The following is a 16,632-nucleotide window of genomic DNA, read 5'->3' as shown; positions in this document are numbered from 1 at the left end:
TATAAGGATAACCATTATATAATTTATTTAAAATATTAATAATATATGTATCATAAATATAAAATCAATAGTACCAAAAATTATATTTATTTTAATATAATATCAAATTGGTAATATTATTCTGGATAATAATCTTTTCCTTGAACCAAACATTTTCTATAATATTACATATAACTCTAAAATATTTAATTTTTATTATGAATGTATATTAGGTATAAATATAAAATAAATATTTTATGATAAAATAAATAAGTAAATATTTTAAAATTAATATAATATAAATAATTATATTATAAAATTAATAATATGTAAAATAGAATTCCCGCATAATCAATAAATATAAAATACTTGAAAATATAAATTATAGTATTATGAGGCGACAAATTGTGTACGAGAATTATTTGGATGGGCTATAAAAGGTTGAGGACAAATTTGTTGACAAAAAATAAAAAGACGCGTAATTTAAATTTAATTTGAGTTCCTCTTTCTCTTTCCCACTCGGCCTTTTTACCCGATCTGCTTGGTTAGGGTTCCATCGAATATTCCCAATTAACCTCTTAATTGTCTCTTCAGATTTCCCCTACATTCTCTCATTGACCCCATCGATCGATTATGGGCTCCGTTTCCGATCCAAGTCCGTTGAACTTTGAAGAACGGAGAATTTCATCGACCATGACGATTCAGGATTCTGGATTCATGATGGAGGACGGGGTAAGTTGTTTGCCGTGCACGCCCGAGGAGCAAAAGAGGATCGTTACTGAATTGAAAAACGAATCCGAGAGCAATTTGAAGGAAGGCAACTTGTATTTCGTTATTTCCAGCAGGTCCGTTTTAAATTTAATTTAAAGTTTCTTTTCTTTGCTTTTCTTGTAGTTCTTTGGGAAATCTATGAGGGGAATTTGTTTTATTTTGGAATATCCAATTTATTTGTCAATATTCAATTAAAATTAGGTTTAAATCCTACTTTTTTCAGGTGGTTTCGAAGGTGGGAGAGGTATGTTGGGGTAGATGCTGATAGAAATTTGAATCAGTCTTCTGATTCTCGACATTCAATTACGGCTTCTTCGAACATGGAAGAAATGCCCGGTCCTATTGATAACTCTGATATTGTTCAAAATGGGAGTGATGGCGTTTGCAAGGAAGATGATATACAGCTCCGCGGAATGTTGATGGAAGGGCAGGATTATGTTTTGGTGCCTCAAAAAGTTTGGGAAAAGCTTCATGAATGGTAATACTTCACCTCTGGCTATTTTCGCATTGATAAATAGTATGTATATTGTATATGCATTGATCACTTAGATGGTTTGCTGAGTTATTAAACAACTCGAAGATCAAGTGATATAGTTCTCTAGAAGTGTGTAAGCCATTCGGTATTTATTCAATGTTAATTGTGATTTAGTAGTTTATGTTAATAAACAGGTATTGTTAAAAAAATAATATGCACCATGCAGACACATTTTTTGCTCTGAAGATTTATGAATACTCCTTTACTGGTTAAAGCAATTAAATAAGCAACTTGCTTTTATGCAATGTGCCTGATGTACAGTAAAATAGCAGGTAAAATTTGTTTCTTTTTTTTATTTGTGTTGTAATATCACTTTAGGTATAAAGGCGGGCCAGCATTGCCGAGAAAGATGATTTTACAGGGTGTTTATCACAGAAATTTTGATGTTGAGGTTTACCCACTTTGTCTTAATTTGATCGATTCCAGGGATGAAAGCCAGTTAGCTATATGGTTAAGTAGAAAGGTATGGCTTTTAATCTGCCCAAGTTGAGGGATTTTCCAATTCTTTGTTTTATCTTGTTCAGCGAAATGGAAAGTAACAGTGATAAAAAAATTTAGCTAACACAAGCTTCAACTTTTGATGTGTGTTCATTTTAACTTTTGAAATCTATGATGAAACTGGAAATCATTTCAACTGCATCCAATTTCTAAAGTGATTTGGTATTTCCTTTAGGTTTCTGAGTTTTGCTTTCAAGTTTTTTATGTCCTTGAAAATTTTCATCTTTGTGGTAGACCATGCCGGTTCTAACATCACTTTCCCCTCACTTCTGTTCTTTTGGTTGGATTATGTTTTTAGGCCTCGGTAACTGAGCTTTTCCAGAGGGTCTGTGCACTCAGGGGAGTAGAGCAGGACAAGGTGAGAATATCTGTTTCATTTTCCTTTTAAACATGCATACTTAACTACAATTATTTTATAAGATTTGTATGCTTTAAGTCAACTTCAATTGCATGTTTTGGTTCATTATATATATATCTAGGTTCGCATTTGGGATTTCTTCAACAAGAGAAAGCATGCACAGTTGTTTGCTTCAAACAAAAGCCTAGAGGAATCAAATTTGCAGATGGACCAAGATGTGAGTACCTTTTTGTTTTCCCTTCACTATTTCCATTTCTATTTGGTTTTGATTTATCTGCATGTTTGATGAATCTTTACAGATTCTTTTGGAGCAACTTGATGGACATCAGTCTTCAAGATTTGGGATGGATTCTACAGGAAATGAACTAGCTTTGGTTTCTGTGGAACCTTCAAGATCGTCCTATACATTTGCTGGAGGGCCAGCATTGTCGAATGGTCACTCCTCTGGTTACAAATCAAATCTGTACCCAGGAGGCTCCATAGGCTTAGGATTAACAGATAGAAGTGATAGTTTTGATGCCTATAATTCTGTTAGAAAAGGAGAGACAAGGGGTTTGACTGGGTTGCAGAATCTAGGAAATACTTGTTTTATGAATAGTGCTCTTCAGTGTTTAGTGCACACACCGCCTCTTGTTGAGTATTTCTTGAAAGATTACAGTGATGAGATCAACACCCAAAATCCTTTGGGAATGCATGTAAGCTGTGGTGCTATCAACCATTGTTTTTGTAGTTTACTGTGAATTATACATTTGGACAATTTTGGCACCTTTTCTTGAGCACTTCACTAGATCTCTAACCTAAGTTGCTTGTGCAGGGTGAGCTGGCACTTGCTTTTGGTGAGTTATTACGGAAATTATGGTCCTCGGGACAAACATCAATTGCTCCACGTGTATTTAAGGGAAAACTTGCTCGATTTGCACCACAGTTCAGTGGTTATAACCAGCATGATTCTCAAGTAAGTACCATTTTTTATGAACTTTTGCAACATCAGCAATTGTTAACTTGTATAAATCAGTGGGCATTATTTTATTAGATGATGTTTTTTTCTGAAAAATAACAGATTGGATGCTTGGTTGGCTTATAATTATAATTTTGGCAATTTCAAAGTGCCCCTAGGAAGGCCTGTCAGTCAATGATTGTATGATTGTTTAGCAAAACGCTGTATGCTGTGAAATTTCTGGTGGTGGTACATCACGCAGGACAAGAGATATTTTAGCCATCACTACTTTTATTGTAGTGTAATGCATGTTTAAAGCCATCCTAAGCTTTAGTTTGATATGACTTTTTATTCTAAAGGCTTGGTGCAAAACTTTTGCATTATACTTTAAAAGCATCTTAGGAATAGCTTCAAATGTTGTTTAAATGGTATAATAGTTATCACTTTTAATGGGTACATCTATTTTGATGAGATTTATGCTTTTTTCTAAATGGAGTATCTTTTCTTTAGGAACTTTTGGCTTTCTTACTGGATGGGCTGCATGAAGACTTGAATCGTGTCAAACAAAAACCTTATATTGAAATGAAGGATGCTGACAATCGTCCTGATGAGGAAGTTGCAGCCGAGTCTTGGAAAAATCACAAGGCCCGAAATGACTCGGTTATTGTGGATGTTTGTCAAGTGAGAATTTTTCTTATTGATTTGCATGTTTTGATTTAGAGCTGCATATTGTAGTCAATCTTAAAGTTATGACAGAAACTTATTCATGTCAGGGTTTTATTGCATGGAAAATATAATACTTATTAACAGTTGTTGTCAATGCCATTTTAAGCAGATTGAAAACCGACTCCAGTTTTTAGCATTATTAGGATTGGCTTTTGTTTGTGTTCTTTGAGATTTGGTCATTTCAGTCTATAGGTGCCTACTGCCTAGTTGTTTGCAGTACTTCCTTGTCTATTTGATTTTTCTCATCTTTTATGTCAGTATGCAGTGCTTCAAGTTTCTGAGCATGGAAATGTAAGACAATTTTCTCCCATGCTACTAACAATTGGGATATTTTTTATAATGCTCTTGCTTTTCAGGGCCAATATAAGTCGACACTGGTTTGCCCAGTTTGCAGCAAAATTTCAATTACTTTTGACCCCTTCATGTATCTATCATTGCCACTACCTTCCACTGTCACTAGGACAATGGTAGTGACAGTGTTTTATGGTGATGGAAGTGGTCTCCCAATGTCATATACTGTCTCTGTGCTGAAAAATGGTTTCTGCAAAGATCTCCTACTGGCTTTGCGTACTGCTTGTTGCTTGAAGACTGATGAGAACCTTCTGCTTGCGGAGGTAAACGTTTCTTGATTATGTTCTTACTTCCATTTTAACTGTTTCAGTTATAAGTTACCTTGATTGCTTGATTTGTTCAATATTCTATATCAGGTTTATGAAAACAAGATTTACCGATTTTTGGAGGTGCCCTTGGAGCCATTGGTTTCGATAAAAGACGATGAACATATTGTGGCCTTCCGGTATCAGAAAAAGGGGATGGAGAAAACTAAGCTAGTAATTTTTCATCGATGGCATGAAAAGTAAGTTTACTTCTCTCTAGCTATTGGATTCTCTCAAGCAAATTTTGTTGTTTTAATTTGATTTATTACCATCTTTAGGCTTTTTGGTATTTTAGAAACCAAGGGATCCATAGTTTCTTCTATCATTGCCATTGTCTGGTTATTATCATCTGTGTCATGCAGTTCATCCATTGACTGTATTTATTTAATAAGCTTGGTGAGAGAGGGGGGGATGAATTTATTGATTAAATAAGCTGTTTTCTTCTTTTATTAAGATTTTGAACTAAAATACTATGCTTTCCAGATCCAAATCAGATTATCTTAAAAGTGGAAAGGAGCTTTTCGGAACTCCACTGATTACTTATTTGGAAGGAGATCAAATAAGTGGAGCTGATATCGAAACAGCTGTTTCTAAACTATTGTCACCTTTCAAAAGAATGTGTTCTTCAGATAAGTTTCATATTGGTAAAGATAATGACTTCCTCTCAGATGGTCTCAATGAAACATGCAGCAGTTCTGTAGCTCACTCAGTCGAAAATGCAGAATTTGAGGGTACATCGAACATGGACTTATCACTCTGGCTCCATTTAACAGATGACAGGGTAATGACCTTCAAGCCTCTTAAGAAGGATACCCTCTTTGAATCTGGGAAAATCTTAAGGGTTGTGTTGTATTGGACTGACAAAGAACAGGAGCTCTATGATTCCAACTACTTGAAAGACCTCCCTGAAGTTCATAAAGCAGAGTTTACTGCAAAAAAGACCCGGCAGGAAGCCATCTCTCTATCTTCATGTTTAGACGCTTTCTTGGTGGAAGAACCACTTGGGCCTGATGACATGTGGTAAGTGATGAAAACATGTTTAAATGGATTTCATATAACAAAGTTGTGGATTGTCTCGTAAACAGTATTGATGCCTTAATGATGTGACCAAAACGATGGATGCAGGTATTGTCCTCGATGCAAGGAACATAGGCAAGCTATAAAGAAGCTAGACTTGTGGAAGCTACCAGAGATTATTGTTTTTCACTTGAAACGCTTCACTTACGGACGATACCTAAAGAACAAGATTGACACTTTTGTGAATTTCCCTATTCACAATCTTGATTTGAGTAAATATGTCTTGAACAAAGATGGACTGTCTTATATATATGAGCTATATGCCATCAGCAACCACTATGGTGGACTAGGTGGTGGCCACTACACTGCATATGCTAAGGTAAAGTCGTCTCGTATGGATAATACTTATGCAGCATGCATCTTACTCTTAATTTCAAATTTGCGACTTCCTCTATATCATGGATGATTTAATGGTACTTAGCATTGGCTTCCATACGAGTTACTGATTCGAATGATATGTCTGAAGAGTTTTTTTATTTTATTTTGCACTTTCACAGTTGGTTGAAGAAAATAGCTGGTATCATTTTGATGATAGTCATGTTTCTCCCGTCAACGAATCTGACATTACGACTTCAGCTGCTTATCTCTTGTTCTACAAGAGAGTTGGAAGTGAAACCAAGATGGAGACGGAAGAGTCATCGCATAGTCGGCCTGTCTCTTAATTACCTAGTTGAGAGAGCATTCTGCAATACTTTTTTGCTTTTTTGGAGCTACTTCCATTTGAGGTTATGCTGCAGGCAGTACATTGGCCGAGCAAGCCGACCACCGGTCCCTCGTTTTATGGAAAGATAAACTCACACCGAAAGGATGGCGAAATCCAGGGTAGGGGGAAATATCAGTTCCAAATATATTGTTCATTTTGAAGGAAATTTTGGGGATAGTAGGGGCCAGCAAGTTTTGGTAATAGGGGCCTTAAATATGTATTATGAGCTCTGGTGATGACAGCCATCTATTATTATTTGTTTCCCTTTCTCTTCGTTCATACAGAAATATACTCGGATGATTAATTCTTAAAGTTTAACCTATTCAAATGGTATAAGAATCGAATTAGCACTGTTAGTTCCATATTCTCATCTGAATTGACTCCACGCCATTTATTTGAAGTTAGGGATGGTAATGGGTCGAGTCTGGTTGGATTTTTGCCTGACTCAACCCGTGGAGTATATCCGATTTATCTTGACTTGATTTGAGAAATATATGTTCTTTATCTAAACCCGATCTGCGATTTAAGTATATCCCTTGAAAACAATTATAAAAGATCGTTATAGTAATTATTCTTAAATTTATAAAAAAATATTATTATATTGGGCTGAATCAGAGATTTTTCTCCTTAAATTTATACCCAGCTCTACGCTATTTGTCTACAAATCTAATATGTTTGGAATTCGTGATCATCCCCTTATACGAGTTAAAAAAAATAATCTGTTTTAACATAAACAAAAATTGGTATTTATTAGAAAAGTTAAAAATAATACCCACTTAAAATAAGTATTATATATTTCTTTACCGTGAGTGGGTAAATATAACATGATGAAATTAATTTATTACTAAATATACTCGAATATGAATTAAAGATAATACATCTACTGAAAAGCACCTGAATCAAAAGCTGAATTCGTATATTTACTTCGTAAAAACCACATAGACGGATACATGCATCAGAATTGATTCTCCAATGGTCTTGAAAAAACATTAATAACACCATTAGACTACTATCACTACAGTATACTATCCTGTATACAATTCTTTTAACACTACGAGTTTTCAACCTCAAAAAATAGCTTCTTACTGTATAGTGCAGAACAGGGGAGTTAGTTCCACCATTGTAGCTAATCGCCGTCGACGGTCGATGGACGATGCAACTCATTTTTGCTTGCGGACGTCGATTATGGAACTCAAAGAACTATTAGATTCCACCCATGCTCAGGGAGTCGCAATGTTTTCTTTAGCAAGTGGAGTAATCTCCTCTCCTTCAATGCCCGGTTCACTCTCGGCAACCTCTAAGCTCAACAGCATCTTCTCCCACAACTTTGATGGTCCCTGCATAAATCAAACATGTTTCGATTTAAAAACACGTTTTACTCGAACTCGGGTTTAAGTATTAGGTACGAACATATTAGGATATAAGCATTAAGACACAAATACTTCAGAACAAATGAAGAGTTGGAGCAATATAGAAACGAACCTTCCATGAAAGATCCTGTGCCATACAATTCTGGATCATTTCTCTCATGGCTCCAGTGCCGTATACAGAAAGAGCTCTCTTGACACCTTTTACCACCTTATCTACATCACTTGGATCCACTGTATCACACTGCAAAAACATATTCCATAGATACGAGTGGTCAAAATCTAAATTTGCACTTTCCGCAAAGACAATCCATTTCTTACTACTTACTTCGACGTTGAAGGCTCCCATATGAAACCCTGTGAATCCTTCCTTGATTGTGTCGACAAGACCACCGGTAGAGGCCACTATTGGCAACTGTAGACACAAAAGAAAACCGATTATGGAAGTTCATGAGTAGAGTCGAATTGGTTGGTTGCATAAAAAGGTAAGGCTAAAAGGATTTACAGTTCCGTATCGCATAGCCTGCAGCTGAATGAGACCACAAGGTTCAAATCTACTTGGGACCAAAAGGTAATCAGCACCGGCGAAAATCATATGGGCCAATGGGACATTAAATTTGGCGACTCCGATAGCTTTTCCAGGATATTGGATCTCTAGCTGTTCAAGCTGCTTCTCCATTGCCTTTTTACCAGTTCCCTGAAAAGAAAATTAGTTCTGTTATTAAAATGCTATGCTCATTGAAGCAACAGTAACATGTGTTACTCGGATTCGGGTGTGATGGCCAGATACAAGTATTCAACCAAAACAGGTATGTCTACTTTTTTCTTTCCCTAAATTTTTCCGTGTACATGGAGAGACATAGTTCCATACCCATGTCCAAATGGGTCGGACAGTGATAAAGAACAATGAGTCGGAGAGGTAAAAAGAAGGAACCATATTGAATTTGATACTAACAAGGACAACAATCTGGCAATTTTCTCCAATGAATCTCGGAAGAGCTGCTACCAAAATGTCTGAACCTTTTTGCTCTTCAAGCCTACCAATAAAGCCAATCAATGGAATATCCCTGTCAACAGGCAACCCAAGTTCTGCTTGAAGAGCTTCCTTTAATAATGCCTTCGCAGCAGTTACCTGCAACCGAACTTATCGATATTAAAAAATGTGCATTTCTAATACCACAAAAGAAACCCAGAAACTGGAAGTTGTAGAAAGCACACTTACAGTTGTAGCATCGTATTTGACACTGATGTATTTGTCAGTGGCAGGGTCCCATTCTTGAACGTCCATGCCATTCACAATTCCAGTGATGCCAGTTTTACGAATGATGCTATCGAGTTCGACACCTTTATCTTCACCAGAAACAAGCTCCTGGGCATAGTATGGACTTACAGTCAAGACCCTGTCTGATTCCAAAATTCCAGCCTTCATCCAATTGATTTTCCTTCCCTTGACAGGTTTAGTGTACCTGACAATCGAAACTGTTTAAAGTCCATGATAAAAAATAATTCGAAGAAACTATATGAACCATAAATATCAAAAGAAGAAAATATTGCTTTTGTTGATACCCATCAATGAAGTCGAAGGAACTCTTGAATTGATCAGGCAAATTGAGAAGTGTGAAATCTGCAAAGGCAAATCTTCCCTGATAGGCTATATTGTGGATGCAAAAGGCAACCTGCAATATTCATTTTTCGTACACACCGTTAAGTTCTAAGCTTCAGCATGTCCAAATTTTCCGATTTCACTTTGAAAAGAGGTCGTCGTACCTTGGCATGCATATAGATGCCCCTTGATTGATACATGCTTTTCAAATAGCATGGAAGAAGAGCGGTGTGCCAATCATTGGCAACGAAGACAACATTTTCTCCTGCAGAAGATGGTGAACCATTATTTCATGAAACTAGAGTTTTAATTTTAAAGGTTAAGTCTTAAAGAAGAAGAGCCCATACCGTACGGTCCTGAGAAATATTTGTTGCTATTTAAATCTAGAACTCTTGGTGCCTCCAAAGCAGCCTGAAAATGATGAAATTTATGCAAATTGAGCTTGATTGATATCATGAACCGTAATTCGATGCAAAGGAGGCCTCAGCCTGTGGTTATGCGAAGATGTTTAAAAATGATGAGATTCAAACCGCAAAGGTGACTGCTTTAACTAATTAAGCTAAGGATCAGGTTCATACTATGATCAGAATTTGAAAGAGTTGATATTAAACTTTAGAGATTTTACCAGACACAACAAGCTGAATCGCAATTGGTTGTCCTTGTAGTCCGTACCAGCCTTAGGGCCATAGATTTTCGATCCTGTTTTGCCCCATACCTGAATCATGAAGCAAAATTATTGGAAATAACATAACCAATTCAATCTTTGATAAAGAAATAACAGTGTCAAACCTTCTCGAGGAACATAGGGTGATCGACAAAGACTCGGTCGACTCCACGTTTGTAGCAGTGAAAAAATCGAACAGTCACGGTTGTGTCCCCACCTTTCAGCTGCATATTAGTAACTGATGTTCAATAACACAATCCAAACCCATAATAACTCACTTCAAACTTACTTTGAACTTATTTTACCTCAACTAAGACACAGGTGTCCCATGCATCCTTGTACTGGTCGTACCGAGGAGACACGGTCATAACACGATGTCCTTTAGCCTAATCAATGTTCAATCAAGGGGGAATATCATCAAACACTTAACAGAAAAGATGTAAACCAAACAATTAAACATTGCAAATCCGATACTTACAGCCATTGCAGGAGGAAGACCACCAAGAACATCCCCAAGTCCACCAGTTTTGCTCCAAGGACCAACCTCAGCTCCCACAAAGACAATATTCATCCCTGTTCCACAAACAATTGTTCCAGAAAGCTTGTTGCTTGCGTTTGGGTGAGCTTCTTTCACTGCACTGGTCCTCATCTTCAACCTGTGTAGTGAGTTCAAAGACCTCAAACCATTGTGAGTCACGAGTTGTTGTTGATTCCTCAACCCAATCTGACTCAGATTGGCCTTGGTTTCTCCTCCATGGGAAGTTATCGAAACAAAGTGAGAAGCAGCCACTGTCGCCATTGATTTGGGTAATCTTCAAGCTGTGAGAATCAACCAAATGATTCAAACCCAAGTTCCAAAAACCACTAAATTAAATAAAGAAAACATAACGAAAACTCAAACAATTTAACTCACCAGAACACTTGAAAGAATCCCAGAAAATGTATTGGGGACTTTGAAGTTGGTCAAATGAATTCGCGCAGGGAGCAGCCAATTTGTAAGAGAATCCATGGCTGAGCTGCAATTACACGTGGCGTCACGATAATGGTTAAATATCCTCCCATTGTATATGAGCCTCAAGATCGTATTTCGCACGTGTAAAGTGGGCCCTGTAGCACTGTACTAAGAATCAGGAATATGCCGGGAACGAGCGGTCTTTAACTTATCAAAATTCCCGTCTTTGAAATGCGAGCTTAAATAAATAGTTAAATACATACTTTTTGTACTCAAATTTGATTGTTTTTGGTACCGAGTTTTTTTTTTATTTCAATTAGGTACTTAAACTCATATTTTGTTTTGCAGATTACCCAAAGTGTAACTTCATTAAAAAATATAATTAACAAAATTCTGATTTACCATCAATAGAACTATCCATGTATCGGGATAGAGATTTAAAACTTGATTTAACCGATGGTATTATTTAAACAGTTAAATGATTTAATTAATAAAATTTAAAAATATATATGTGGTTTTTTAAAATACTTCTATAATTAAGTGATTATAAGTGTAATTTACTCATTTATTTATCAGCCCTAAAACCAAGAAAATACTGTTTTTTAATAAATTTTAAAATTAAAAACAACAAGGTGGATATTTTTTAATAAATACAATATATATAAAACTAAACAAATATTCGTTTTTCAGTACTCATGTTTGTTTTGATTTAGGAACTTTTTTTGTGAAACAGCATGGCATGTGCAGGAGTGAGTGGTTGGAAATTTGCTGTGTTGAGCAGATATTTTGTGTTTGCCGCCATTCCATCTATGGACACAATTCAATCAACTTTCATAGAAAATCAGACATACTGGTCATATATTTTTGGGTAAATTACAAATTTAGTACTATATTATCAATTGTAGTCTAGTTTAGTACCTAAACTTTCAATGTTTTCAAAACCGTACATAATATTTAGTTTTTAGTTCGTTATATTACTCGTCGTTGAAAATTTAATGCGTTTAGTACCTAAAATATTATACATAATCTGTTTTAGTGCCTAAACTTTTATTTTTTTTCAAAACTTGATTGAACAGGAGTACTAAAATGAAACAAAAACTTAACTTTAGGTATGATTTTAAAAAAAAATTAAAAGTTTAAATATTAAAATGGATCAAAACTAATAATTTAAGTACTAAATACTTAGTTTACCCATTTTTTTGGAATGGATAGCATGATGGGTTTTGTTTTAGGAATACTTTTTGGTACGTTTATCGGAATAATTTTAGGTTTAATAGATAATTTGATCTTAAATCATGGACCCATTTTTGTTTTCACAAAGTTCTTAATTCAATAGTTGAAAGAGCATTATCCTAAGCAATAGTTTGATTCAAGGCTCTTTCATACATTTGGGTATGGAAAAGTCAATTTAAAAAGGGGGAAATGGAAACGAACTAGTGGGCTCTTTTCTATTAAAAAAACCCTAAAAATTTACTTATAGATTTAATATTTTTAGCCGGTTATTTACTTTTGATAAAGAGGGCATAGAGAATCTGCACATTCTAATCTCGTAGTCATTTTCAAACATTTTGATCAGTGTATGAAAGTCGGTGGTTTGATGTTTATTTTTATTCACATTTGAATCACTACGTTTATAGAAGTTATATATATCATTAATTATTAAATTATTTTTTGATTAAATATTATTTTACAATCATTTTAAATTATTTAAATTTAAAAGATAGGGCGACAGAATGTGGAGCAACAGTTATTATTTTTATCTCGAACCGAAAATTTCATGAATATGAAAACAGATCAAAAGGAACGAACTCTCATGAGTCATGGCTCGAGTTTTCTTAATAGATCAATACGAAATCTGTATATCAAGTTGAATATCCGCTCAAATCTGAATCTAATTTCGCTAAAAATTATTGATTAATATTCAAATCCTTTTAAAAACAAATATATTCTTCATTCTCTAATTTAAATAATATACTATAATTATTCAAACATAAGTAATACTAATTCAAATGATAAATATCCTATAATGATTATCCATATCCACCTTAAATTCATAATACTTTTTTGATTAATTAAATTCATAAAAATAATCAAATCGTGGTGCAAATTCTTCCCGTTCCGATACCGTTAAACTACTCAACGCACCGTTCATTGTCCCCTACATAATCGACATACAATCTCAAAATCTAAGAAATTCATAACAGGTCTATTGAATTAATTGATTTTTAAGAAAATATTAATCCACAACTTATATGAAACAGAAACATTAACAAATTAAAGGTAAGATTAATAGATCCTGATCTAATAGAAATTAATAGGAAAAAAAGATTAGAAAAATTCAGATCTAGAAACAATAGATTGAAGCAGGCAAAATTTCAGATTGAAATCTATTGAACTCATCGGCGATTGAAAAGGAAATTAGATAAACATTGAATCAGATTTTCCTTTAATGAAACTGAATAATTCCTTATTGGAAGAGGTAAGAGGAAACGAAGCATTACGGATTCCGGCGGAGGAAGATGACGAGAGAGCCGCGACAAGAGGTCCAGATCCCTTCATTTTTCCGGTATTCCTTTCTATTCCGGCGATTGAAAATTTAGAGAATAAGAGAGAGTTTCCGAAATTCAGAAGAAAAATGGACGGAATCCGACGACACTTAGCCGGATCCCTCCCACCTCTTCTCTCCGTTTTCCGTCAACTCTCCCTATCTGAATTATTTCATCTTCCCTTGGCCTTTTTATACTAATTTTTCCTGGATTCCCCAATTAAGTACAGTTTTAATATTTAAATATCTAGAATAAATTTGTGTTTCCTTCTGTGCTACGTCGAGTCCAGGGTATCCCGGATCTCTCTTTAGGAAGAGACCACGTGTACTTAATCCCCTTTAAAAACGTCATAAGTAATTAAATAATATTTATTTTTAATAGTTATTAGTCATGATAAAACCATTTTTTCTTTGAATTGTAACATGTTAAAATATTTTATTTTAATTTAATCGAATGAAAATGATCATAAATTCATTAACATTTAAAGTAAAAAAAAATACTATAAAAATAAAATTATTTTTTCCTTTTATAAGAATATTTAGAAAAATACCCCAAACACATTTAATTGATCTTAAATAATAAAATATTAAATTAAATAAATTTTAAATATAAATTACGCGTTGTCTAAACATGATCTTTTAACATGTAATTATTCAATAAGTGAAGACAATATATTCTCATGCGTAATATATTATAATTACATGACTTGCATGTTCTTCTATCTTGTTGAGTAAAATTTATTTAATTTTTTTATTACTTATTTTTCATTTTAATCATAACAGTCCATCTATCTGATCGATTCTATTTTACCGGATTCTATGTCTCCTGTATGGCACAAAATATTACGATAAACTAATATAATTGCCGTACTCCGATCATTTTAATAGCAGGAAAGTGAGAAGATTCATCCAGAACAATCTCACTTCATTGCAATGGCAATCTGCTTCTGCTGGACAAAACTATTTGGGATTATAACCTTCTTCCGATTTTTGCAAACCTCCGGGCTACTCCGAATATAACAGCTTTGGTCAAGAGCCCTCGATCGAGAACACATGCGACTGCGATGGCCCCACCAACAACTACAAGTTTAGGAATGCTGTTCTTCCCCGAAGGCTTCTCCGATGAATTATTCGTTTCTAGCTCCAGTGAATTGTTATCGTGGCTTTCCAAGAATATCAGATAGTCTGTGGTTACTTCAGTGTTTATATGAGCCATGGAAGCACAATGAGATAGGGACGCTCCGGATGCTTTTTCCTTCTGATATTCACGTAAGCCAGGGTCGATTCTCCTGACCGTTCCCCACATGCCTAGCTTGACCCCGAGCTTTGCAATTTCCCATGGTATACCCATATTTTCGTGATGAAAAAGTAACACCTCACACGCACTCAGCCGACCGTCTCCGTTCCTTGATTCAACTGTTTGACAGATAGTATGTACAAGTTATTTACGGGCTTATATTAACTTAACACGATATGCCTAGGAAATCCATCCAAAGGAAGATTTAGAAATGATGTTTTCAGAAAATACAAGTCTCAAACCTTCTAACAGCACAGGAAAATAATGAAAAACAATTTCAGACTAAACGTCAGGACAAATGGTCCATTACCTGCACGAATGCGCCAACTTGAAAAGTACAAATCAACTCGCCTAGGTTTGTTTTTTCTAGGAACAGAGGGATATGGTACTCCCTGAAACGGCACAAAACATGCTAAGAATTTAGCTTATGCACTTCAAAAACTAGACAACAAATTGGCCAAAATGTTAGTCATGGCATGAAGTATTACAAACTCAAGTGAAATGAACCATAGAGTTCATAAATAAAAGTCGATTAAGCCAAGCAATTATCAGATTAACTCAAAGCTTAGGAAACAATCTCACAATTTCTTATTAGCTTAAAGAGATACTATTCCCACTAATATTTGATCTAAATATCGGTTGCAACCGAGTTATTTCTCAACTATTATATAGGGAAAATAGGAGAGACTTTTAACGCTGAAAACCGGGGAATGTAATTTACCTTTGTAACACAGTAATATGTCCGCCCAGACGCCCAAATCCGACGACCTATCAGGTATTCTCTGTCACTGCAGAAGAAGGGAAACTGCAAACCAAAGAACAGGTCATTAAACAATGTTACAAACAATGAAACCCAACCAAAAAGAAACTATTAGAAGCTTTTTACCAACCTTGCGAGCCCAATGGACAACCATAGTCCCATCAGTGGTAGAAGACCCCAGAGTTTCAGCACTGAGAAGCATTTCATCCCACTTTGATTTCGCTCGGAATTCATCATCCCAAAAGAAATCCCTCACCATCTCAGGAGTGGCGTCATCGAAAACAGTCCGGCTACGATATTGCGTAGGACCAGTCTAAGGAACGATAAAAACATATAATTCAACACACCAATCGAATTCCAAACAGGTAAGAATATATTAAACATAAAAGAGGGAAAATACATACATCAAGATCTCTTTGCCAAGCCTGATACGCCATAGTCGGAGTCGACTTATCCATCATATGAATCCAAGCAGGACCTCCATCTTTTTCTTCAGCTAATTTAAACAAATACCCTAAATCCTCATCAGTCACAAAACACAGATTTTCCTTTCCACCCTCAGAAGAACTGCACAATTACAAAAACATTAGTTGTTGGTAAATTCAAATACATCCCAGTTCCTAACCTCCAAAAAAAACTAAATTTTATAAATAAAAAGTGGCAAACCTGCAATTGGAATGAAGAGTAGGAGACAAAGGGAAAGAATCCTTTTGAACGCCATCATCTGAACTCCAAGAGAAACAACTGGGCAACTGAAGCTTCATAAAATTCAAGTTCGAAAGCGAACCAAAACCTGTAGAAGCAGACTCCGAAGACGAAGCAGAAGAATCCATGAAGATTTCTCTGCCTAAATTCGCCCATTTCGGCTTCCAAGCCCAGCCAACTAAAACCCCAACAATCACAGCAGCCCACATAGGAGCTATGAAAATCAGTAGCTCGCTCAAAACATCCCCAATCGTGGGTTTACTCAAAATCTCCCAGAAAACTGAAACCAAACCCATCAAGAATCCTGCAAAAGTGGAGCGTTAAGCGCAGAGATCTTTCTCGAGTGTTTGTAGGGAAAGATATGAACCCTTTGAAAAGCAGAGCCAAAGGAACCGCCGAAATTGAAGCTGAAAGAGAGTGAAAAAGATGGGTCGATGAAGGGTATTAAAAGAGGCAAGGAAATTATTGGACGAGTGAAGAAGATGAAATGATATGGGAA

The 16,632-nt window shown here is 35.4% G+C and overlaps 3 protein-coding genes across 4 annotated transcripts; 1 reads left to right on the top strand and 2 right to left on the bottom strand.

Moving 5' to 3' along the window:
- Positions 1–446: 446 nt before the first annotated feature.
- LOC120213716 (ubiquitin carboxyl-terminal hydrolase 9-like) lies at positions 447–6,602 on the top strand. Its single transcript, XM_039211775.1, has 13 exons — positions 447–824; positions 974–1,228; positions 1,604–1,748; positions 2,082–2,141; positions 2,263–2,358; positions 2,441–2,836; positions 2,956–3,096; positions 3,589–3,759; positions 4,161–4,418; positions 4,512–4,660; positions 4,944–5,480; positions 5,586–5,856; positions 6,035–6,602. The coding sequence occupies exons 1-13, from the start codon at positions 613–615 to the stop codon at positions 6,197–6,199; spliced, it is 2,856 nt and encodes a 951-aa protein (XP_039067706.1). The 5' UTR covers positions 447–612; the 3' UTR covers positions 6,200–6,602.
- Positions 6,603–7,135: 533 nt separating this feature from the next.
- Positions 7,136–10,911, bottom strand: LOC120213715 (granule-bound starch synthase 1, chloroplastic/amyloplastic-like). Of its 2 annotated transcripts, XM_039211773.1 has the most exons (14): positions 10,788–10,910; positions 10,353–10,693; positions 10,180–10,260; positions 10,000–10,098; positions 9,836–9,925; positions 9,558–9,621; positions 9,375–9,475; positions 9,174–9,283; positions 8,830–9,073; positions 8,563–8,739; positions 8,113–8,304; positions 7,936–8,022; positions 7,723–7,851; positions 7,136–7,577 (listed from the first exon to the last, which is right to left on the bottom strand). In XM_039211773.1, the coding sequence occupies exons 2-14, from the start codon at positions 10,671–10,673 to the stop codon at positions 7,461–7,463; spliced, it is 1,812 nt and encodes a 603-aa protein (XP_039067704.1). In that variant the 5' UTR covers positions 10,674–10,693; positions 10,788–10,910; the 3' UTR covers positions 7,136–7,460. The 2 variants fall into 2 exon arrangements, with proteins under 2 accessions (XP_039067704.1, XP_039067705.1); XM_039211774.1 differs by lacking the exon at positions 8,563–8,739 and having other exon boundaries at positions 10,788–10,911.
- Positions 10,912–14,185: 3,274 nt separating this feature from the next.
- Positions 14,186–16,429, bottom strand: LOC120213714. The gene is made up of 6 exons (XM_039211772.1): positions 16,095–16,429; positions 15,833–15,995; positions 15,559–15,741; positions 15,390–15,473; positions 14,979–15,060; positions 14,186–14,787 (listed from the first exon to the last, which is right to left on the bottom strand). The coding sequence occupies exons 1-6, from the start codon at positions 16,427–16,429 to the stop codon at positions 14,342–14,344; spliced, it is 1,293 nt and encodes a 430-aa protein (XP_039067703.1). The 3' UTR covers positions 14,186–14,341.
- Positions 16,430–16,632: the final 203 nt, after the last annotated feature.

The sequence above is a fragment of the Hibiscus syriacus genome, unplaced genomic scaffold, assembly GCF_006381635.1.
Source record: "Hibiscus syriacus cultivar Baekdansim isolate YM2019G1 unplaced genomic scaffold, ASM638163v2 tig00110044_pilon, whole genome shotgun sequence".
NCBI classification, from domain to species: domain Eukaryota; kingdom Viridiplantae; phylum Streptophyta; class Magnoliopsida; order Malvales; family Malvaceae; genus Hibiscus; species Hibiscus syriacus.
This window is presented reverse-complemented; position numbering and strand designations above follow the sequence as displayed.